Below are 24941 nucleotides of genomic sequence, written 5' to 3' on the forward strand. Positions count from 1 at the left end.
TCGTTTATTAGAATATGGACTCAGATCCTGGTAAAAAGCAGGGCCTGGATCCATTTGGAAGAGAAAACCTGAACTAACCAGTTTTCAGACCTCATTCCCCCTGAGTGTCTCAGATAAACCAGTAGAAGACACTGGGGACAGGGGTTTACTGAAGGAACTGAGGTGACGCTTGTGAATAATGGTGTCGTTGTTTGAATGCACTGCTCTCACTTGTTCTTATTTAGTGATGTCAAATAAAAATAAAACAAACAGAAACTGCTGGTGAGTGATGATGAAGGGGAGTGTGGTTTGAGGTTAATTCTGACACAGTTCAGAAAAAGAGGAAACAGAAAAAGCAGAGAGAAGACGAGACAGAGACAGAGGACAACACCTTCTGAAAAGGAGTAGAACTGAGCTCTGAGGAGAACAACACTCACACAATCTTAAAGACAGTGGACTGGAGTTTGGGTGAACATCAGTGAAGCTGGAGCTCAGTTCAGGATGAAGACCCTCCTCATCTTCACCTTCTTCCTGATCTCAGGTCAGATGTTCTACTTTAACTGAATGTGACAGAACTGATTCTGAACTCTGTTCTTACAGCGTCTTTAACACTGTGTAAGATCCTAGTTCTGTGTTTTAGTAGAAGTTCTGTAGGAGTGAGGGAACCTGGGAGAACTGACTGAGATCAGAAAGATGAGAAATGAGGAGCTTCAGTTTGATTGGTTGTTCAGGAGGTATGAATAAAGTCAGTATTTCAGGGTTCACCCCACGGTGGATGAAGGTGTTCCACAGCGCACACAGTGTGTGTGTTACACTTGTGAAAATGATGGGCCAACTCATCTCCGATGCAACATGTTTATTTAGTTTATGCACTGCAAAACACAGAAAATAGTAGGTTACAGGAGCTACTGTGTGTGTTATCTGCTAACCGCTACACACTGTGACACAATACACTTGTAGTGTAAACCCAAATAATGAAACAGTACTCTTTGAACAATCTTTATTATAACCAATTACATTACTGTCTCTGCACTTCTACAGTTTTACACACATCACTTGAACTCAATCACCAGAATGCATTTTACTGTATAAACCAGTATCGTTGTGAACTCTGATTAGATTTTTTAACCATTTTAATTGTTTTTTTAATCCCTTTCAACCCAGTACTCTCATGAATTGTATTTTAACCTAAATCCATTTTAAATTAATATATTTTTAGTATATTTCTTTTACATCCCATCCTAATGAAATAAACAGAAAGCATTTTACACTTCCTCCTCTAAACAGAAGATATATAGTGCAGCTTTAAACCAAAAACTGTTGTATGGCTAAAACAGACATTAAACCCAGCAGACTAACTGGACTGGTACAGGTATAAGACCACGTGTGCTCCATACACTAGCATGAGGCTCAGTCTAACTTCACATTTAACCTTAGTCTATCTCCAAACTTACAGACCTAAACAGCTCTGCAGCACATTACCACAACCCCTCGAAGTCCACCATTTTCACCACACAATGTACTTATGAGTCATTACTTCTGTGTACTCTCACTTATATATGATTTATCACCCAGCGTTCCTGCAAAACACAGAAAATAGGTTAGAGGAGCTACTCGGTGTGTTATCTCCTAACCGCTACACCAAGTACTGACCGACTCCTTTTGCCGGTTGGAGCATTAGCCACTGGTGCAGATGGCCCTCTACTGGCGAAACTATAAATTACACGGTTAAATCATAAAAGACACATTAACAGTAGTTTATCCAGTGAAATAAGCTTAGACATAAAAATAAAAAGGGGGGTTACTATTTTAATTTATTTAACTATTCCATAGTGCCACATGTGAAATCTCTAAAGATCATGTGAAATGAGATGATCCTGAGCAGCTGCACATGATCTTAATGTCACTACGACCACTGCCCAAATGACCAAAGTGTCTGTGTGTGGAGTAAAAGCCTCTCAGAACTGAGCTGTGGAACAGTGGAACTGTGTTCTCTGATGAGGCTCAGTTCAGTAATTCATTAATTAATGAGATGATTGAGGATGAATCACTCAACACTCGAACCTGACCTCACTAACTCTGTACAACGGTTTACTGTATGCCATCAGATCCTCACTGCAATGTTTAAACACTTAGTGCACAGAGGACAGTCTTATGGTCATTTAGTGTAGATCAGTGAAAATGGACATTACTGAGACTGACTTTCAGACAGAGTTTATAAAGAACGGACCGAGCTGAAATAGTCGAGGGGACGGTGATTAAAAGCAGCTTTACACTGAACCTGAGAGAGAGACTTTAACAGGAAAGTTTAATCATATTACAGAGGGAGACTAATGGAGGGGGAGGAGTCTTGTCCCAGGACTCTTATTGGTGGAGTGTGGTGTTCCTGTCTGAGCAGGGAACTGAACCCCAGTCTGCTGTGTGAAAGACTGTGGCGTTATCATCTGTCCTAAATAACCAGTTATTAACCTTACACTGTTACAGTGAAGAGGACTGAGAAGAACTAAAATCCTTCCTTCTGATTGGCAGGTCCAGTGCACTGCTCTGATGTGATTGGCTACCCAGGAGGGAGTGTCATTATCCCCTGTAAACTCCAGCAGTCTGGACGGAATAATAAATATTTCTGTAAGAATGGAACCGATGAGTGTATAAATGTACAAACAGAGAACACATGGGTTCATAAAGAGAGACTTTCTCTACGTTACTTGAGTCCAGTTCTTACAGTGTTCTTCAGAAACCTGAGTGTACAGGACTCTGGATCATATCGGTGTGGAGAGAATGGAGGGTGGAGTCATGATGTGGAACTGAAAGTGAAGAGAGGTTAGAAACTTCAATATCTCACTAATGATATTCATCATGAAATTCTGTATAAACTGAGATATTTCTGAAAGAATAAAGAGGTCATAAGGTCATTGAGAAACTCCACCTTAAATTATTAGATGATGTCATTTATTTTGTATGATTGACAGATCCGTGTTGTTCGGGTCCAAGTGCTGTGACTGGTTTTCTGGGAGAGACCCTCACCATCAACTGTTCATCTCCAGAGGAGTTGAGGACAGACACTAAAGGTTTCTACAGATATGATGGTCAACATTTTACTGAAGTGATCACTGCCACAGAGTCTCAGAGAAACAGATCCTCCATCTCTGAAGACAGAAGCTCTAAAGTTGTCAGTGTGAGAATCAGTGATGTGAGAGAAGAAGATGGAGGAGTTTATTACTGTGGAGTGTGGATTAAAGGGAACAATGTCAGTTATTACTCCCTCTTCTCAGAGATCCAGCTGCAGGTCACTGGTGAGAGACATGATCTTTTCCTATTGGTCAGAGAGTCCTGAGTGTGTTTCTGATTGTAAGATTATTTAGAGCCTTTTTGTTTTTAATGTTTGTCAAAAATATCTAGAACTCCATAATGTTATTATTGGGGAAATGTGTTTAGTGTAAATCTATAATGAGCATCATTTGAACAACACATTGAGTGTGAGGGTCATCTTCAGACGACAGAGAACAGGGCAGTAACAGAGTCTGAGATCAGTTTGTCTGTCTGGGTTTTATCAGACGTTTCTAGTGCGTGTGTGTGTGTGTGTGAGTGTGTCCACATGTGAATGTACAGAATTACTAAAGATTTTACTGTGTTTTTATGTGTTTTATTGTATAAAACATCTATTGCTCCCAGAGAGACCACCCACAACTATGAAACCAACAGCAACTTCATCTGATGAAGAACATCTCAGTAAGAACTCAGTCATTATTCAGAACTCCCTCTTTCACTCTATTTTTATGTTAAATGTGAACAGACAGTGGTTCAGCATCTGGGGTAAGGTCTTCTCCTGAAGGTAGGAGCTGTGACTGCAGCAAAGTGGAACCCATTACTGATCGGTTGATCATTGTCACTTCTTTCTCTCTCAGCTCCAGGTTCCTCTACCTCCATCATCATCATCATCATCACTGTGTGTGTGATTCCGCTGCTGATTGGAGGTTCAGCTCTGATCTTCTACAAACTGAGATTCAGGAAAACACAAGGTGCTCTACACACAGAGAAACACAGACAGTAAAACTGTGCTTCTTCTTGGTTAAATCTAGAGAAATTAATCAAACAGAAATACACAATGTGTCCAAATATTTGTAGACACTGGCCCCTGTTCTAAGCTGCTCAAAATTTGAAAGCAATAAGTGTATCTCAGGCCTGATTTGAGGATTGTATGTGTGGGGATGGCAATACTCCAATTAAACATGACCATGGAGACAACCAGCCCCCTGTAAAAATGATCACTATGGTTTAATACGATGTCATGTAAGATGTCTGTCATCACTGTTTTCACATTAACTCTATTCTGATTTACACACCGAGTCGCCTTCGCCATATCAGTAATTCTTCATGTCAAACATTTATTGGAACAGTACACACAAGGAGAAATTACTCACAGTGCAGCGAATGATAACGACAGCAGAGCTGATAAAAATGGAATAATATGAAATATTATTAATCAAATATGATTAAAATAAAAAATGTGTGCCCTTAAATGCATTCACTTAAGACTAAAACTGCTGCAAAAAAATGAATCCCTATGAAATTGAACAGTCTAATGAGTAAACAATATAGTTTGCTTATGTATATTTTAACATTTTAGTGACTGTACAAGTATCAAGTTTTCTTGACAGTGTGCTGTGGGTTTTTAGCAGAGCGACAGTGAGCTGCACACATGCACAGGGTCGGGGTCACATTGTGAAAGGACACCGCAGACACAGCCATAATCGCACCTCATTCATAAGCAAATTATTCATTCATTATCTGCAACCGCTTATCCAACCAGGGTTACAGTGAGTCCAGAGCCTACCTGGAATCATTGGGCGCAAGGCGGGAATACACCCTGGAGGGGGCGCCAGTCCTTCACAGGGCAACACAGACACTTTTTGAGGCGCCACACTACCAACATGTGTTTTTGGACTGTGGGATGAAACCCATGCGTACACGGGGACAACACACCAACTCCTCACAAACAGTCACCCAGAGCCACCGTGCCGCCACTACTGCTCTACGATGCCTCCGGTCAAGTCCCAAGTACATATCTCTGCAGGCCAGAGGCCCGCAAGTAGGTAGAAACCAGCAAGTGGGGGATCTAGATGTTTTGTGGGAAGGCGAATGTAGGAAATGCAGCCTTTGTGTTTTGAAAAAAGGGCATAGTTTATCTCCAACAGAACTAGGTACCCTCTACTAGTTATAGTTTAAAATATTAGGTTTCAGTGAAAACGAAATACATAGCACTCCTGATATTTGAATTATATATTTGTGGTAATCTGATTATGGGTTGAACTGCAGACTTATGAAATCCATTAGGTCTCTCATGTCTACAATCATTATTTTAATTTGATTACAGAACTATAGGACTGTATTATTTGTTTTGTACTCAGCACAGTATTGGACTACAATCAGTTTAAATGTGTAAACCCTTAAGTAACACTTATGGCCCACTGTTCAAATACATATTTAAAGCAGCTCCTTTCCATTAATGGACATGGGAGAAATGGTGCTAATAATTTGCAAATAATCTTAATATTCAGCAAACCTACCATGAGCACTCAGTCATAGTGGGTGTATATGACAATAGAGTCAGTGCATGTAGCTACAAGTGAGGTGAACTTAATGAGATGGAAGTTCACTGTACTTCGTTTAGTTCCTTTGCATGGTTTTAAATGATTCTTTATAGAAGTATGTTCTTGTTGTAGAGTATTATGTATTACTCTTTGCGTTGAGATAATCACACATGCTTTGATTTGGCATCAGAACCAGGTCCTGGAACATCCTACTCACAAAATTAGTTGAATCAAGTTTGTTTGAACAGGTAGAATAGGTTCAGAATTGGAAAACACTGGATTAGACTGTCAGAAAGCCTCCCTTTCTTCTTACCTGGATTGTGCATGTGAATTTGTAGAAGGACTGTCATTCGTTCATTCATTGTCTGAAACTGCTTATCTAATTCAACTCCTCACAGACTGTCACATGGAGTGTGGCTCAAACCCACAACCTGGAGCTCAGTGACTGAAACACTACCTGCCACACCACCGCGCCGCTCGAAGGGCTATACATTTATTTAAATATAGTTCATTTATTCAGTTTAATTTATTTCAGAAATGCACCATATGTACAAATATTTGAGGACAGATTTGTAGTGAATATATTCTACATTAAGTTGCAACCGTTACTAACACAGATGTGCACACACTGCCTCTCTGATCCCTGTAGAGAAATACTGACAATAGAACTGGATTCTCTGGAGTAGAGAAACATGAACCTAATGCCAGGCGAAGAATATATAGCACCCCAGCACTGAGCTGTGCTGATGAACCCATATTTACTGTCATGTCTTTTGTTAGGAAGTGAGTAGTAGCCTATATGTAAGCAAACATTATCATTCTCAGCACATGTAGGTCTCAGTTAAATGGTTATTCTCTTTATTTATTGCAAGAATTTCACATATTACGCCAACAACAAACAAGTCTGTAAATCACATAATGCTGAAAATGTACCCCATATAATGTACTCAATGTTTACAAGGTACAATATTAACACTGAAAACAAAACAGTTATTACATGGTCACCAGGCATACAGCTGTACTACAGAATACACAATAATCTAACACAATATCCACCTGACATTCTCTTAAACTTCCAAACAATGCTCAAACAGAGCAATCTGAGCTGCATTAGTTATGGAAATTTGTTAGAAGAAAGAAAATAACTAGTATACCTATTTTGTGGAAGGGCATTTTACACAAAGCAGGGCGTCACAGTTAACCAGACAGCCTAGGTTTCTAAAAGTGTCAAACTATACACACTGTCTGAACTGAGGTGTATAAGGTGCCCTGCAGTCTAGTATCTGTGCCTTAAGAATTGAGGTGAGGGCCTTACAGTTCAGTTTACATGTCTTAAAAATTCTGGGGTGAGAGGCATGGCGTAACCACAAACATCGCATTTACCCTGAGACCCTGCTCATCAACACAAGCTTTTAGAAACAGCTCCATATCAGCCCTGTTTTTAAAAACAAATAAAGTTTCTTTAGCTTCTGGGTCATCTCCAGAGCCTTTATGCCAACTACAGAGCAATTACATATCTCGAAGCCAGCGACGTGCTTGAGTCGTGCTTAAATGTTCTTCCGCGCTCACTTGGAGCTGTATGGCCCAATTGGAGCTGTACCTCCCACTTGGAGCTGCCTCCGGCCTGCAGAGATGCCCTTCTCGTCAAGTCTGACTGGCATCCCCGTGCTGCTCTGCTGTGCGTGGCGACCGAGTTTGGCTTCTGTCTCCGCTTCTACTCTGCTACACGCCGACAGAATAACTATTTGACACCACTGTTTTCTGCTTCTTCATCCAAATCAAGTGCCTAATGTTGTTGCCCAACTTTGCTAATCCTCTCTCTTCTCTAATTATGAAGTTGTTAACTGCTCTGGCCCTGTTATTGTTTGTACCAGTCTTTCCTAAGATTCAGTTCTGCCCACAGCCCCCATTACATCCACATTACATGACGTACAGTGAAATGCAATAATAATTTTTATCGCCTTCCTAAACTCACTGCTACAATTTTTCCCTCATCTCACAACTCTTATTAATCAATCACTGCGTACTGGTCTGGTTCCATCTATCTACAAAATTGCTGCAGTCACTCACTCCTCTACTTCTGGCTCTCCCTGTATCTTATTACTGTTAGATCTGAGTGCAGCTTTTGACACAGTAAGTCACCGCATTCTTCTATCCAGGCTGCAGGAGCTGGGTGTTGATGGTTCCGCCCTGGATTGGTTCACATCCTATCTAACTGACAGAAAACAGTTCATTACCCTTTCTGGTCACACTTCCTGGTACTCAAGGGGTACCTCAAGGATCAGTCCTTGGGCCCCATCTTTTTATTGTATACATGCCTCCCCTTGGACATATCTTGTGTCATTTTAATCTCAACTTTCACTGCTATGCAGATGACATACAGATTTATTTTAGTACCAAATCCATTAATAACCCACCTCTTGACCAGTTAGAATCCTGTCTATCAGAAATCAGGAAATGGATGAATCACAATTTTCTCGTGTTAAATAGTAACAAGACTAAACTCTTGCTAATCGGTTCCAAATCATTCATTCATTATCTGTAACCGCTTATCCAATTCAGGGTCGCGGGGGTCCAGAGCCTACCTGGAATCATTGGGCGCAAGGCAGGAATACACCCTGGAGGGGGCGCCAGTCCATCACAGGGCAACACAGACACACATTCACACCTACGGACACTTTTTGAGTCGCCAATCCACCTACCAACGTGTGTTTTTGGACTGTGGGAGGAAACCCACGCGGACACGGGGAGAACACACCAACTCCTCACAGACAGTCACCCGGAGCGGGAATCAAACCCACAACCTCCAGGTCCCTGGAGCTGTGTGACTGCGACACTACCTGCTGCACCACCGTGCCGCCGGTTCCAAATCAATTCTCTAAAAAGTTGCTTCCCTGTCTCTCTCTATTGATAATTCATGTGTATCTCCTTCTTCCCTGGTTCGTAATCTGGGTGTCATACGCAACTCATTCTCTTAGTGCTCACATCAGTTTTATAATCAAAACATCTTATTTTCATCTGCGTAATATCGCCAAAATCAGGCCAACTCTTTCTCAATCTGCTGCTGAAATCCTTATTCATGCCTTCATCTCCACCCGTTTAGACTACTGCAACTCTCTTCTCTTTGGCATCAGCTCTTCTTCTATCCACAGACTTCAAATTGTTCAGAACTCTGCTGCCTGCCTTCTCACTAACAATCGATCTCACCAACACATCACCCCTGTTCTTCAACATCTTCACTGGCTTCCCATAAAGTACCATATTCAATTCAAAATACTTCTTCTCACTTACAAAGCTCTAAATAACCTTGCTCCTTCATACCTCTCTGGTCTTCTCCATCCCTACAAACCCATGCGCACACTCAGGTCTTCCTCAGCCGGAGCTGCTCACTGTCCCTCCTTCCAACTTTCACAGCTACGGAGATCATGCTTTCTCTACATCTGTTCCGCGACTCTGGAACTCTATCCCCCCTTCAGTCCAACATTCTCCAACTCTCTCTATATTCAAATCAAACCTCAAAAAATATATTTTCTCCCTCGCTTATTGTACACCTCAAACATAATCTGTTCATGCTTGTTCTGTTTGTTAATGTTTTGTATTCTGTATTTGCTCTGTTTTGTATGTCTTCGAATGTGTTCTATGTATTAACTATTGTAAGCGTCTTTGAGTTCATGAAAAGCACTTTATTAATATAATGTATTATTATTATTATTATTATTATTAGTATTATTATTATTATTATGGCCACCACCACAAGCAATAATGTCACTGCTTTATTCTCTCTGCTTCCGTTTTGCCCACATAGACGCCGCTGGTAGATGGCCCTGACTGGGTGGATGGTCCTAAAAACATTAATCTGTGTCTAATGGCACTTTCCAAAGTGAATCCTTACTTTGTGAATGCTAAATCCTTATTTTTCAGCAAAATATACAGCATGGAAAGCAAAGACACGTTTCAAGACATGGTCTTGACGAATACCAGCACAGAAATGTATGCTTCTGAAAAGATTTCAAAACTGTCATGTTGAGGAATCGTTTAAGCCATGAGCTGCTTTAGCTTGTGCAGGGGTAAGAGGGGTATGACCTGGAGGTGATAGCAGATGTAGCACTGGCAAGTTCAGGTGATTTATTCAAGATCAGAAAATAATGCAAAATCAGTGTTAGTGTTAGTGTTAAATTAGTGATATTAATGTAAATGCACCCCCAAAAAGTATTCAATTCAAAAAGATATTTCAGTTAAAATTAGAAATTGAACATACAGTGATTACCTGCTCAAAAAAGGTAAACAACAAATAAAATTAATCCAGCATTAATTAAGCCAACGTTACTATGCGGATTTAAGTTTAAATTCATAAGTGTTTTAATTGCTTTAAAAGGTCCCTTCCATTTTAAATGATAAGTGCCAATTGGAAATAAGCAAAGGCATTTGTACTGAACAAGAAAAATACATAAATAAATAAATATTTTAAAAAATAATAATTTAGGAGGCAATGCCCAACTGAGACCCCAAACCTCCCAAAGCCAGTGCTGTTAGCCAACCTTTGTAGTAATCATGCCTAATGTCGTGGGTTTTCTAGAGGGGTATAAAATCACTCCAGCAATACACTGTGTTGTCTGAAGTGATAGTGCTCTTGTTTGAGGAGCTGAAGTTATCCACATTCTCTACCTGACATCACTGATGCTAAAACACCTCTAGCATTAAGCCTTCCCAGAAAAGTAGAAGCTGTTACTGCAGTGAAGAGGAACACACCCTCAGAAGAACCCCTTTAAATTTAGTAGAACTTTAAAATGAGCAGGTGTCTACAGACTTGTGGCCATGTTGTGTATCTGATTATGAATGGTGGTGTGGTTTGATCTGAAATGTTCTGATCCACAGGCTCCACATCTTTACCAAAAACAGAGAAGGGGAACATTAATAATGTGAGTATCTGTGTGTGTGTATCTACATACACATGTATGCAGTGGATTAGCACAGTGGATAACACCACTGCCTTAAAAACAGATTGGGCCCAGCTCAGGCAGAAACACCATGCTACAAATTACGAGTCCTTGGGCAAGACTCTAAACACTACGTTAGCCCCTGTATCAGTAACAGTACTAAATCTGGATAAGACTCTGACAAATGTCATCATCATCTCTGTTTCTCTGTGAACGTGTTTGTTTCCTCAGGTTCCTCCCTCTGACTGTGCGTATGAGGAGATTAGAGAGAGCAGACCCCAGGATCCCTCCAACACACCACAGCGTCCTGAACCCAGCACTGAAACACTCATGTACTCATCTGTGTGTTTCCAGAAGAATCCAGATTCTCTCAGTGATCACACAGTGTCCTTCAGTAAGAAGGAATCTGACACTGAGTACGTCACCGTCAGTCACCACATCAGTCCGGAGTGATCAGCTGATTACTGACACCATTAAAGGAACAGTCAGTCATTTATACCAGCAACAACAGACAACAATGTGTATGAACATGATCATTATTTTTACATGCTGTTCTTTAAAGTGCAGCTCACACAAGAAAAAAGAATCACACTGCTTTGTTGATCCTGAAGCAGTTTAAATTTCATAGAGTCGCCCACATGACATCTGCCATGTTTAAAGTAGGGTTTAGTTCAGAATCAGACACATTCAGGCCACTGGGTTTCAGTATAACACTTTCATAATAGAAGAAATATCTGTGGAGAAAATGACTGACTGCTCCCTTTAGCTTATAGATCTAATGTTTCTGATCCCCATTGGTTTGAGAATATTATAAGATCTTATATCATAAAAGCAGAAAAATAAATAAATCAGTTGAGAAGCAGGTGACAGATCTTTATAATTTGTGTACAGCAGTTTCAGCATGAGGAATAATATTGAACTAGATTAGATTTAAGGGGATATCACTCATTAAGAGGTCGGTTTGTGCAGTGGACCACCCTGGCCCTCAGTGTGAGCAGTTTTCTGTTTCTTTTATCATCTTTACTATGAAGGCGTTGTCTTCATTTTCATATCGCCTTGTTTTTTATTAGTTGTGAATTGTGTGTATGATTTAGAGGTGGTATATCTCCATGTTGGAATATGGGTCTGATTGAATCTGTGAAACTGTGGGGATGGTATGAAGACCCCAAGTCCAAGATGTAATAAGAAGTAGATAAACTTAATAGTTATGTGACACAAAAATGCTTTTACGGGCATCTAAAGGCATCTCAGAGGAGGCACTGATGTGTACTTTGACTCTGAAAATGTGTTGGAGGTGAGGCTGATGGAGAGTTGGAATCTGAAGGTGACCTTTTGTAGGGGGTTAATGGGTAATTGGGGTCTTGGTTTAATTGAATGTAGCGTTTATTTTTCATCCTAAGTCATTTTTCCATGGTTCTAATGGTTCTCACCATTTCATATGCATTGAGTTGGTCTGTCCAGTTCCATTACACTATAATGATAAATAAATAAAATAAAATAAATAAAATTAAATTAAAAGTTTATGCGTCCTAGTTCTTGAAGTCTCTGTTCCACCTTAGGAGCTGAAACTAGTGCTCTAGCTTTTAAAACATTTTGAAGCGAATGTTATTCCATGTTATCCATTTAAAACACACAAACCAATTGTATTATTCAACCAATTACTCACAACATTAACTCTGTTCACTTGGTCATTTCATGGCTGTGAGACATTGTTTGTAGACCTGGCCACACGGTGGACTGTAAAATGATTGGACATGGAGCAGGACACAGGCAGGACCTTGGAGGGTGGGATCTATGAGCTCCGCTCTGGACTGGCCACTTCTCAAAGAGAATACACTGCTTTAGCAATGCTGTGAGGCAGCAGTATTTTAGCTTTGACTAGAGTATCACAGCAAAATCACACAAACACTCACCACAACAACTATGTATTTTATGGCATAGCAACACACCAGAAACCAGCTGGACTCAACCAAATCCTGGCAATGTGGAAGGAGGGGGGGTGAGCTCAGACACCAGAGACTACCACAGCATACCGTGGTACCAAGAAGCTATTATAACACTTAATTAAAAAATTGTTTTTATAGGTATGTTTCATTAAAACTCTATAATTTGTTTGGCCAGAGGAGGATAGGTCCCCTGTCAGTCTTGGTTCCTCCCACTGTCATCTTTTGATGCTCATCTGTAGTTATTAATTTATGGTAACATCAAGCTGTTAAAAAGAGCTATGCAAATAAATATGGATCTGTAGAATGAATCTGTGAAACTGTGGGGATGGTATGGAGACCCCAAGTCCAAGACGAGGTTTTGTGGCTTTGTGAACCTGGAGTCTAAAGGCATCTCGGAGGAGGGACTGATGTGTACTTTGACTCTGAAGTGAGGCTGTTGTATAGTTGGAATCTGATGTCACTCATGATGTAGGGGGCTAATGTGTAATTGCTTTAATTAAATGTAGCTTTTAAGGCTTTAATTTAACTAATTATTCTATTATGTTCTTACCATTTCATATTCATTGAGTTGGTCTGTTCACTTCCAGCTTGTGGCGGTGCTCTGAACTCTGCCCTGTCCTCATATGTTCATGTCATTTTTCTGGAACTTTTGACCCTGTACCGACGAGTGAGAACTTAAAAAAAGGACTCAAAGCATTTTGGTTTAGAATAATGTAGCTGGTTCCATTGAAACCTGAGAGCACAGCACACTATATGTCTAAATGTATCTGATGTCCACAACCTTAATGAAATGGGTAAATACAATCACCATACAAAACACACTGGAGCAGGCTAAGGTCATCACGCCCAATGCCAAGTTTTGGATAGATGGGTATATAACCCTTCAGTGGAGCACAAACTAGTTCATCACTACAGAACCAACTGCTCCTTATATATTACAGAATATAAAAAATAATAAATAATCAGTATGAATACTAACTATATTATTATATTATTAACTATATTCATTTTGATAGTGATTTACAGTGGGTAAAATGATTTGATAGTAATAATAATGCTGAGTATACTGAAATTTATAGCAAGAATGATGTCATATCCACCTCTCCTGAGAAGCAAAGGTAAAGGGAGGAACTGTGAGCTCAGTCATATCTCAGACCAAAAATACAACGGGAAGTGACCAGACCAGAAAGAAAGGGACTGTGCAAGACAAGTGTATAGAGCAAAACGACATATACTGAATTTTCAAGTGAACATTCTTGAAGCTGACAACAGATGAAGACCCTCCTCATCTTCACCTTCTTCCTGTTCTCAGGTCAGATGTTCTACTTTAACTGAATGTGACAGAACTGATTCTGAACTCTGTTCTTACAGCGTCTTTAACACTGTGTAAGATCCTGGTTCTGTGTTTTAGTAGAAGTTCTATTGGAGGGAGGGAACCTGGAAGAATTGTTTGAGATCAGAAAAATAAATGGCTGGTCTAGTGTGCTATATCACTAAACTAGGGGCAGAGGCCTTCCAGATTTGAGCTGTGGAGCAGTGGAACTGTGGCTGTGATGTGTGGTGTTTTAGGTACATGGAGGACAGGAGAAGTGAGTGGGGGCTCATTGTATCATGTTTGTTGGCATTGTATCACAAAGCATTGAGAGGACCCAAACGCATCCTTCTGATTGGCAGGTCCAGCCGACTGCTCTGATGTGATTGGATACCCAGGAGGAAATTTCAGGGTCTACTGTAAACACCAAGAGTCTGGACAGAATAATAAATATTTCTGTAAAAATGGAACAGATGCGTGTAAAAATGTACAAACAGAGAACACATGGGTTCTCTTTCTCATTGTCTGTGTGTGTGTGTGACTCTGCTGCTGTTTGAAGGATCAGCTCTGATCATCTACAAACTGAGATGGAAGAAAACACAAGGTACTCTGTCTTACTCTCTCTCTCTCTCTCTCTCTCTCTCTCACAGGCACACAATCCACTTGTATCTAATTTCATGATAATAAGAGTACAATGAGGTACTTAGAGGAATATGAATTAGCTTCTTACACTAAAGGATAAAGACATTCTGTTTACATCAAGACACCAGTGCATTTACAGTAAAATATGCAATGACTAAAATGAGCATTAATACAGTGCTCTTTGTAAATCTGCTTTGTGATGACTTTGTTGTGAAAGATACTATAAAAAAAAGAACAAACTGAATTCATGAAAAATAAAGACAGAGGTCAGGATGTTCTCTCTGGTGTGGACCAGCGGTGGATGAGTTATCCGTTACCATTCTTGGCTCCCTGAGCGCTGAGGGAGTGTTTCCTGCCACTGTCACACTCGGCTCATAGGAGGCTCAGACCCGTATCTTTGATAATCTGCTTTGTGACGACTTTGTTGTGAAAGGTGCTATAAAAAAAAGAACAAAAAGATCAATTGATTTAATTTTTGGAACTAAAAAAAACTATTTGCCCATTTTTAATTTAATGCCAGCTACTGGAAAATAATTGTCACATTAAGACCCATTTAAATCCTGTAACAATGGGAAAACAACAGCGATTGGTCTCATCTGCTCCCAAACATTAACAGTGTTTTAAAAGAGGTTTACCACTGTGTTGCATCATATGACCCTGTTCCAAATGTGTTTCAGAAAACAATCAAATTCACATTTTCCACATCTTGTCTTGGTACTACTGTCAATTAAATGTTACATTATATACAGTTTCCCAAATATTAAACACAGCACGATTAAACCTGATAGGCTTTACTGAAGAACAGAACAGAGCCTTGTCCTAATCATTACTGAGGTGTGGATGCAGCACTTTGAAAACAGAGAACAGAACGAATTATTCTGGTCCATTCCTGACATTGTAGGTGAACATCAGGGTTTTGAATCTGAAGCGAGCTACTGGAAGCCAGTGAAATGAAGGGATAGTTTCTCACATCTGGTTACTGCCACAGACTCCCTCTAGAGGAGAATGGATGAAGAGAACATTTGTCTGACTGATGTTTCTCTCTTTCTGTAGACTCAGCTTTTATCAGACGTCCATCAGAAACAAAGGACAGAGTAAGTGAAGAGAGCCGATGGCGTAAAAGTAAAAAGGTTAAATAAACGTCAGTTATATATTAATAGCAAAACACACTTAACAGAGAACATAACGTAAACCTAGTAAACATAATATTTTGCTGGCAGGTTTGTTTATGTAATTGATAGTCATTTCTATTATTAATAATTATAATGTTAATAATTTTCGATTAATTTCTGTTAATGTACTTAGCATTTCTTTTAATTTCAGCCTGATGCAGATTATGAAATTGATCCACTTGGAAACCAGAATGACACAAGAATGGGCCCCATCTACCACAACCTTAATCCCAAGAGCAACCAATCAGATTCTTTATATCAGAGCCTGGATCCAAGAAGCAGAGAACCTGATTCAGTTTACTACAGTCTGAACCACAGAATCAACCAGACTGCACATACCTCAGTCGAACCCAACTAGATTCAGTCTCAGTGGATAAACACCAGCAAAACACAAAAGAAACGGATTTCTGGCCAATTATTTGTTAAGTATCTTATGTGTGAGAAATTGTTATTTTGATTTTTGTGACACTTTGTCAGTGTCATTTTTCTTCATTAAAGTGTAAAGTGTAACATTTTTGCGACTTTTTTTTCTAGATTAAGTTACAATTCCAAGTTTCTGACACAAAATAATTGATTTTAATGAACGAATTGATGTTTCCCAATATTTCTTAAATATGGACCATGTAAATAATAAAAATAAATGTGATCAATCACAGTTTTGTTGTCCCCAGTATTGAATATTGGTCTCATAAGTGATTATATCAGCATAGAAACTGATTTATTAGTGGAGCGACTTCTGTGTGACCTACCTCCATGTTTACAGCTCTACTGGGGAGATTAAAAACAGGGGAAAGGAAACTTCAGCGGTTGCTGTGTCCTGAATGGGAATTGTAGGTAAAATCAAACACAGGAGCATCTACAGCTACAAAAGCACAACATTTCTGTGAATAACTCACAAAACAACAAATTAGCATCTGATCATATTTATTTATTTAATCTCTGCTGCACCAGACAGAGGTGTCACTGATTTGCCTTCATTCCTGAGCCCGTGTCTCCCCCTGGTGGTCGATCGTTGTTTAGCAGGTGGAACAGATCAAACTTGGATGATCACAGGCTCTTTTTTTTATCAGGGAGATTTCACTGTCGAACATGATGATCACACACGCCCCAAATGTTGTCTTTTTGAAGCATTTGCTCACCATTAATATAAGAGGTGAGCCTCTTGTGTTATTCTCTTTTACAGAATCAGATTTCAGTCAAGATAAGTGTGAAAATAAACAGCATTTTACACAGTTTTAAATCTACAGAGAGGAAAACAAGATACAGGATGAGATTTTAACAGCAACTGGTAGGTTCAGTTAGGGTTTAGTGTCATTAGTGTTTATAAATATTAGGGTCCAGAACCTGGTAAAAAGCAGGTGCTGGATCAGTTTGGAAAAGAAAACCTGACCTGACCAGTCTTTTAAACTCTGTCTGATGAACCAGTAGAAGAGACTGGGGTGCGGTCGCCTTCATTCCTCCTTCTCTCGGTTGCGCTTCTCTCAGTCTCGCTTTCGCCTCCAGATGTTTCTTGCTTTTTGACTTTTGACGGGGGTCGGGATCTAGACAGTCATTGGCTGTTTACGTTAAGCCCCGCCCATCCAGCTGATTCTGCACACCGCGCTTCGTCAGCGAGAGCGCGCCAGTCTCACACTGATTGGAAAAAGACCGACCGGCAAACATAGTTAAGCCATATTAACTATTTTTTAACGATGATGTCTTTTAGTAATGCACATTCATTTTGCAATCAGGGTTAGGGTGTGCAGAATCTGCTGGGTGGGCGGGGCTTAACTTTAGCAGCCAATGACGGTCTAGATCCCGACACCCGGATTCTTCAAGGAAATATTCTGTTTACAAACCTGTTTTTATAACTCTCAGTATTAATGACAGTTTTCTCAATTATAAAATTACATTATTGGTTATGGACTCTGTTTTTTGGTTCTCAGAACGTTGAACCTATTTTGACGCCATATATATGCAGTCAGCCCAACAACATTAAGTAATAAATGAAAACAATTAATTACTCGTTTATGGTATATTTCTGTAGTATTCAACATAATACATTACAAAGAAATGGCAAGAATCTTCATGAAGACCATGGAGCCTGAGCCCAGACCAGATCAGCACAGTCTCTGGAGGATGGAGCAGTGAGAGACACCTGCCCTGTGCAGCTTAGGGTTTCCTGCTCTAATACACTCACTTTAACTCATGAATGGCCCATTAATGTTCTGATTACACTGTGATGGAAACACCTTAATATGTAGAGTGGGTCATGTTTTAATTAGTTAATGATTAACTTGGACATCACTTAACATCTTAATAACAGCTAAGATTGTTGCGAGTTCTTAGTTAATATTTAAATATGACATTAGTTATAACATTTAGTAATGCTTGTGTTAATTAGTTTCAATTTGTAATTTGTTGAAACATTAACCATTTAGTAATGTTTATTATGTTGTCATTATATACAGTTTGTTAATATAATCGTATGTAAATCTTACGTTTGTTTTTCATTAATGATTAAATGAGATGTTATTTAACCATTTAATGACACTTAAGACTGGTATAAATAGTGCTGATTAATCTTTGAGACTTTAGTTGAATATTTCGTAATGATTACTCCTGTCGTAAATATACAACTACTTTATAATAAATCATCGTAAAGTGTTACCTCTTTCTAGTTTTTCCATGTATTGAACCTGTTATACATTTTTAGTTTTAGTGCTCAGTTGGTTCTCTGTTTACTGCCCATGTTTAACCCTTTTTGACTTCAATTTGATTCTGCTTTGATTCATAAAAGGAGTTGGTATTACACTTCATCTACAACATCATAGTCTCCCCAGTTGTCCAATCTGAGTGCATATTTTAAGGCATGTGGAGAAATGTGACATGCATGATGTATTCTGTTTAAACACCATTGTTATTCAGTAATGATTTAATGATTAAAACAAGGTCAGTTTCTAATCAATCTTTCTTCTAACATTACAAAAAAAAAGGTTGTATGTATCATAGCCTGGATCCCAGAAGCAGAAAACCAGACTTGGTATACCAAATCCTAATCCCAAACACCAACCAGTCAGATTCATTGTTGCAGCGTGTAAAGCCCAACACAATGTGTCTGATTGAGACTGAAAGTTGTTTTTTACAGTTTTGAGATCAACATTAACATATGAACTAAGCTATTCATGTATTATGTGCAGCACAGTGGCACAACGGGTTATATCACTATCACACAGATCTAGGTGTAGTGTGGTAGCTTGTGATGTGTGTGTGAACCACAGACCTTTTGTGTAATTGAGTGGGCTACCAAGAGTGAGTTGTCTGTGAATGAACTCAAGTACAGAATAAAAACAAAACTAAGAAATAACAAAGACACCAAAAAGGTGCTGGTGAGAACCAGCAGGGAGAGAAAGAATCAGGAACAGAGTGAAAGTAAATTCAAGACAGAAATCTGAGAACAGTCCTGCTCCAGATTTGAACTGCCATCCTCCCGGTTTAGAGGCCAGTGTAAAGAAGACTAAAAAGGGAAACCAAGGCTATCAGGGGCGAACTGAACTGCTCAAAAACTAAAAGCAAAAGGTAAATTTTACAAACCAAAGAGGGAAAAGATGGCTAAATAAACAAAAGCAAAAATGCCAAACACAATGATTGGTGTGAAGAAAAGAACTAGAAACTTAGAGACCAGAAGAAAGAACAAAAGGTTCAAGAGAAAAATAAAAAAAATTAGCAGTCCAAAGACGTAACAGAAAGAAAATCCAGGAGAACACTCGAGGGCCTTTACCAAAATTACCGGCCATGATTGTGTGGCACACTTGAAAAGAGGAACCCAAGACTGAGCACTGAGGTTTGTGTTGGCTTCCCCTGGGTGCCCCATACACAGTGTGTTCCTGCTTTGCGCCTCGTGATTCTGGGTAGGCTCTGGACCCAATGTAGCTTTAAACCATTAAGCAGTTACAGAAAATATATGAATGCACGAATTTAAATTAATTTACTATGGTGTGTTTTTATGATGGGAATATTTTGTGCTCAGACTGGATCTACTCTTTAATGCAGAATGGTTATGGAAGAGAGTACATATGTAACAGCGTTAAGCTCGAGAGATCCGTTGGTTGAGGGTTTGGTTGGTGTCCTGGATCCTGAGTACTTGAGCCCAAAGGGCTTATCTGAGTCCAAGAGTTAACTGCCTTTAATAAATTAGCATATGACTGAGCACCATTTGAAGCAGTAGAGGAATAGCATTAAGTTGATAAACCGAATGTCCTTTATTATGATGATGACAGAAGCATTAATGAAGTGGAGGAGGATAAAGTGACTGGACTATTCCCAAAAGACCTATAGTGACAAAGGGGTAGCAATCTTGCAATGCAATAGAAGCATCTGAGTTGATTGTGAGATGGCTGAGAGGAAGAGGGTGAATCAGTGACGAGGAAGCCAAGGAGAAGGTGGTGTCAGGTGCCTGGCGCTGAAATAACCATGGACATCCTGGGAAAAGACACCATCTTCATTGTAATTGTCACATCCTGGCCCAATCCTGTTTGTTTTCCCCCGCCATGTGGCTCTGTCCCCTGCCTCCTTGTCATTTACCCTTGTTATCTGTGTCAGGTGTGTCTTGTTTGTTGATGTATTTAAGTTCCGTTGTTGTCACTTCCTGTCATCGGTCATTTGTTTGATTAGTTTGTTTTGTGTCGTTCTCATGCTCGTTTCATGCCCCAGTCCTGTAGTGTTGTTTCGTGTTCTTTTTCTATGTTCTAAGTCGTGTTATTTCGTGTTTATCCTCAAGCCCGTTTGTTTTATTTCATTAATAAATTATCTGTGTTGTAGCGAGTGTGTCCGCCTCTGTTAGTCCACCCTTCACATCCCCGTAACGTAATTTTTTTTTTATTTCTCAATGACAAATGTTCCAACCCTATACCATGACAGATGTTGGATTTTGCAACTTACTTTGAACCCGCTGATATTTGGCCCAGAGAACTTGGGCATTTTTGCATAGAATAAATCTATGACTTTCTCTCTGTATAATATATTTTTAAGTAGCATTTCTTCATGCAGTAGTGCACTATTTTGTTCAGCATGTAGTATGCAGTATGCCATTTTCTCATGTAGTTACATGTGAGAGCTCAAATGTCACACAACAGCAGATTTCTCCAGATTTCCTGAATCATTTGCAGCATGTTGTAAGGTAGTTGGTAAAATACCTAAATTCTTTGCTGTTTTGCATTAAGAAATGATTGTTTTTAACTGTTTAACAATTCAAGGGCTGGCGCCCCCTCCAGGGTGTTTTCCTGCCTTGTGCCCAGTGATTCTGGGTAGGCTCTGGACCCACTGAGACTCTGAACTGGATAAGGGCTACAGACAATAAATTAATTAATTAACTTTTTTTGGAATGTGGTGGAGGTGTCAAATTTTATATATTTGAACATTTATAAAATTCATTAAAGTTGTTCAATGTTCAGTTGTTTGTGAACAATTGTTAAATGTATTGTAAAACTAGGTCATGTTAAAGTGAGGTAATGCTTCATCAGGAAATCTTAGTGATCTCATCCTTGCTGTTTGATGTAAAGAGGTGTGCTTTGGGGAGGAGTTAGAGGTATAGCCATTCTGACTCATAACAGAAACATAACAACCAAAACAGAAGAAAGGTTAGGTTAGTCTTTCAAGCTGAAGCATGATGAACACCACTCTTTTCTTTACCATCTACCTGATCTCAGGTAAGACATGCTTTAAGTGACATGCCATTTACATGTTTTATAGTGGACTTGTTTTGTTGTTCATACTTTTAGTATAAATCAGCATTAGAGAAGTGATACAATCCAGGAGTATCAAAATATAATGGGATCAAATGTTTTAATTTGCAGATCTAGTGCACTGTTTTGATGTGATTGGATACTCAGAAAGCAGTGTCCAAATCTACTGTCGGCACCCACACTATGGAGAGTTGAATAAATATTTCTGTAAGATTAAAAAGTGTAATGATACACAACTGCAGAAGCCATGGGTTCACACACAGAGACTTTCTCTGCTTGACTATGCTAGAGTTCTTAGAGTGTTATACAGAAACCTGAGATTACACGACACTGGATCATACCTGTGCGGAGAGACTGGAGTGTGGAATCATACTGTCAACTTGAAAGTAAAGACAGGTGAGGAATTATTTTGTCCTGATCTATTCAGCAATAATCAGAGATACTGTGTGTACTGTTACATTTAATTCCCTGATTCTCGACGCAGACTTGCAGTGAAACATACAGGCAGAGGAGCCACGTGTCCCATTAATGGAGCCTGTAGAGAAAACTGTTCTGGATTTGTAATATTGTGCCATGAGAACCAGAGTGGCAGCCAGCACAGACTTGTGTCTGTTTGAAACAAACGAGTCTCATATGGACAAGGGCTTAATGTAAAAAGGAGAAATCATCAGTAACTCAACCTCAGAGTGATAGGCTTGACTATTTTAATGGCTATTGCTCCACTCAACCACTACATAAGAAGAACTTTAACATACTGTGTAGGCCCAAAAAATACTTACTTGTTGAGTAAATTTAGTTCATTTATTTTACAAGTTAATTTAAGTTTTTTTTTGTTTTTTGTTTTTTTTGTGTGATTGACAGATCCGTGTTGTTCAGGTCCAAGCGCTGTGACTGTTTTTCTGGGAGAGACTCTCACCATCAACTGTTCATATCCAGATGAGTTTAAGACACAGACCAAAGGATTGTACAAACAGGCTGGTAAATATTTTACAGAAGTGGTCAGAGCCTCATGGTCTCTGACAGACAGATTCTCCATCTCTGAAGACAGACGCTCTAAAGTTGTCAGTGTGAGAATCAGTGATGTGAGAGAAGAAGATGGAGGAGTTTATTTCTGTGGAGTATGGATTGGGGGGGACTCAGTCAGTTATAACTCGCTTTTCAAACCGATTCAGCTCCAGGTCACTGGTGAGCAACATCCTATTTTCTCACTTTTTTAGTTAAACACTTATCAGCCATAACATTAAAGCCACCTTTTTGTTTCTACAGTTGTTGTCTTTTTGTCAATTCCACTGAACATGCAGATGCAATTTGTAATTCTACAAATACAGACAGTAGTGTTTCATTACTTTGTTATCTCACTTTCATCCTGTTCTTAGTGGTAAATGTAGAAACAAGGAGGTGGCTTTAATGTAATGGCTCATCTGTACATATATGAAGATGTATGAAGGGCTATTAGTGAAATTAATTTGTGTTACCATATATAATGGCTATTTGAAAATGTTGTGGCAAGATCTAAATACAGGGCAAAACTTGAGTCAACAACCCTTGTTTACTTCAGATTTTTACTGTTGAGAAGAAAAAGGAAAAGAACTACTCTTCACTTTATTAAGCATGGCCTAAGTGTGTATAAATCCCCCCACTTTTGGACTGTGCCTCAGTGGATCTCTGTTCTCTGGAGTAGTAGATGTTGAGTTAATGTTATTGTGTAAAATAAAATTAATGCTGAAAAGGAAAGCGACCAGCTCTGACACACCTGAGGGTGAGAAAGAAGATGTTCTCACCGTCCTTAGACCACAGAGAGCAGATGAGTCTTAATATAGGCCTTTTTTTGGTCAAATGCCTCAGAAACATGGCCACATTATGTCTGCCCATATAATGATGAAACACGTTTACTGAGGTGACAGACAGATGTTGGATGACTGATAGACACTACGTAGAGTTACTAAATTCAGCTTAAGTCCTTCAATTCAATATAAAGTCCTGTGGACTTGGTGGTATATTGTACAAAATTTTTAGAATCTTTTTATAGGACAGAATTGAGTTTGAAGCAGTGGCACAGAAGCTTAAGGTCTCTATCACTGTGCCAAGCCTAGGCTAAGTATAACGTCCCCTGCACCATGCTGTGGATTTGGAACTGTGGCAATAATATTGGTATGATATAGAGTGGTGTTTGTGATCCACAATTAATCATTTAACTTCAGCATCTCTCATCAGTAATGTGTTTGTGACTGCACTAATGTGAATGCATTTTTTTCCTAACAGCTTTAACTGTGGTGTTTTTAGTGTCTGAATGAGATTGCATAGAACTCACACCTTCGTTCACTCAAACACATTAACACTATGTGCCCTGCCCCAAGAAGTAACAATGATGCTGTATCCAGTTTGGCTCAGACATGGGAAGCTAAATAGTTAATCTGACAATATTTTTAGTGATACAGTATGTGTTTGCTTATGCAATGAATACAATCTTTTTGAAAAGGAATTTCCAGATGAAGATAGATTGTTTTTTTTTCTTCAGTTTTTCCATGTAGCTGTTTGGAGATATTAACTTACAACCGCTAGTTGAATGCAAAATAAGCTGAATATCCATATCAACTGTTTTAGAGGTGTATTTGGATGGAAGTAATGTTTGAACATGTGGCTCTGTAAAAATAATCTAGACAGATTTGTTGCTATTAAAACTCAGATAATTAGGTTGTGTCATTAGAGTAGTCCTTTGCATAAGTAACACTCATTTGTTTTGTATTTGAAATAAGAAAAAGGTAAGGCAGCTACCAGCATAGCACCGGCAAAGACAAGCACATCTCTAAAACCAACAGCAGAAACCTACAGGATCACATCAACAACAACTACTACAACAACAACAGCAACAGCTACAACAATGACCATGACACCTCCAGTTAAAGACCATCTCAGTAAGAATTAAGCCATTATTAATAATTCCCTTTTTTCTGTCTAAGAGCCCAAGGTATGGTGTACAATTGAGGACATCCTCAGACCTCAGTACCAAACAAAATCCCTCAGGAAAAAAAAGGCTTCGACCCTTCAGATTATCCAACCATAGTACCACCATCCATGCCACTGGTAACAGCTGACAACACAGCTTCTCGTTATTATCGTTTTTTAATATACACACAAGTCCTGTGCGTGGGAGTAAACATTCATTCATTCATTCATTATCTGTAACCGCTTATCCAATTCGGGGTCATCATTGGAATCATTGGGCGCAAGGCGGGAATACACCCTGGAGGGGGTGCCAGTCCTTCACAGGGCAACACAGACACACACACTCACACCTACAGACAATTGTGAGTCACAAATCCACCTACCAACGTGTGTTTTTGGACTGTGGGAGGAAATCGGAGCAACAGGTCCCTGGAGCTGTGTGACTGCGACACTACCTGTTGCGCCACCGTGCCGCCCTGTGGAGTAAACATTAGAGTTTAATTTCAATGGCCATTTCAAATATTAACAATTCTTTATTGTAGGGCACAACATTGTAAAAGCAAACTGCAGTAACATGCTCCAGTTTCCTTCCACAGTCCAAAAACACACGCTGCAGGTGGATAGGTGACTCAAAAGTGTCCGTAGGTGTGAGTGTGTGAGTGAATGTGTGTGTGTGTCTGTGTTGCCCTGTGA

The 24941-nt window shown here is 39.4% G+C and overlaps 1 protein-coding gene across 1 annotated transcript; it reads left to right on the forward strand.

The window, feature by feature from the left end:
* Positions 1-383: 383 nt before the first annotated feature.
* On the forward strand, positions 384-11944 carry LOC136687714 (polymeric immunoglobulin receptor-like). Its single transcript, XM_066662251.1, has 7 exons — positions 384-520; positions 2509-2799; positions 2949-3272; positions 3652-3708; positions 3885-3998; positions 10446-10489; positions 10739-11944. The coding sequence occupies exons 1-7, from the start codon at positions 481-483 to the stop codon at positions 10958-10960; spliced, it is 1092 nt and encodes a 363-aa protein (XP_066518348.1). The 5' UTR covers positions 384-480; the 3' UTR covers positions 10961-11944.
* Positions 11945-24941: the final 12997 nt, after the last annotated feature.

The sequence above is a fragment of the Hoplias malabaricus genome, chromosome 2 (genome assembly GCF_029633855.1).
Source record: "Hoplias malabaricus isolate fHopMal1 chromosome 2, fHopMal1.hap1, whole genome shotgun sequence".
Taxonomy (NCBI): domain Eukaryota; kingdom Metazoa; phylum Chordata; class Actinopteri; order Characiformes; family Erythrinidae; genus Hoplias; species Hoplias malabaricus.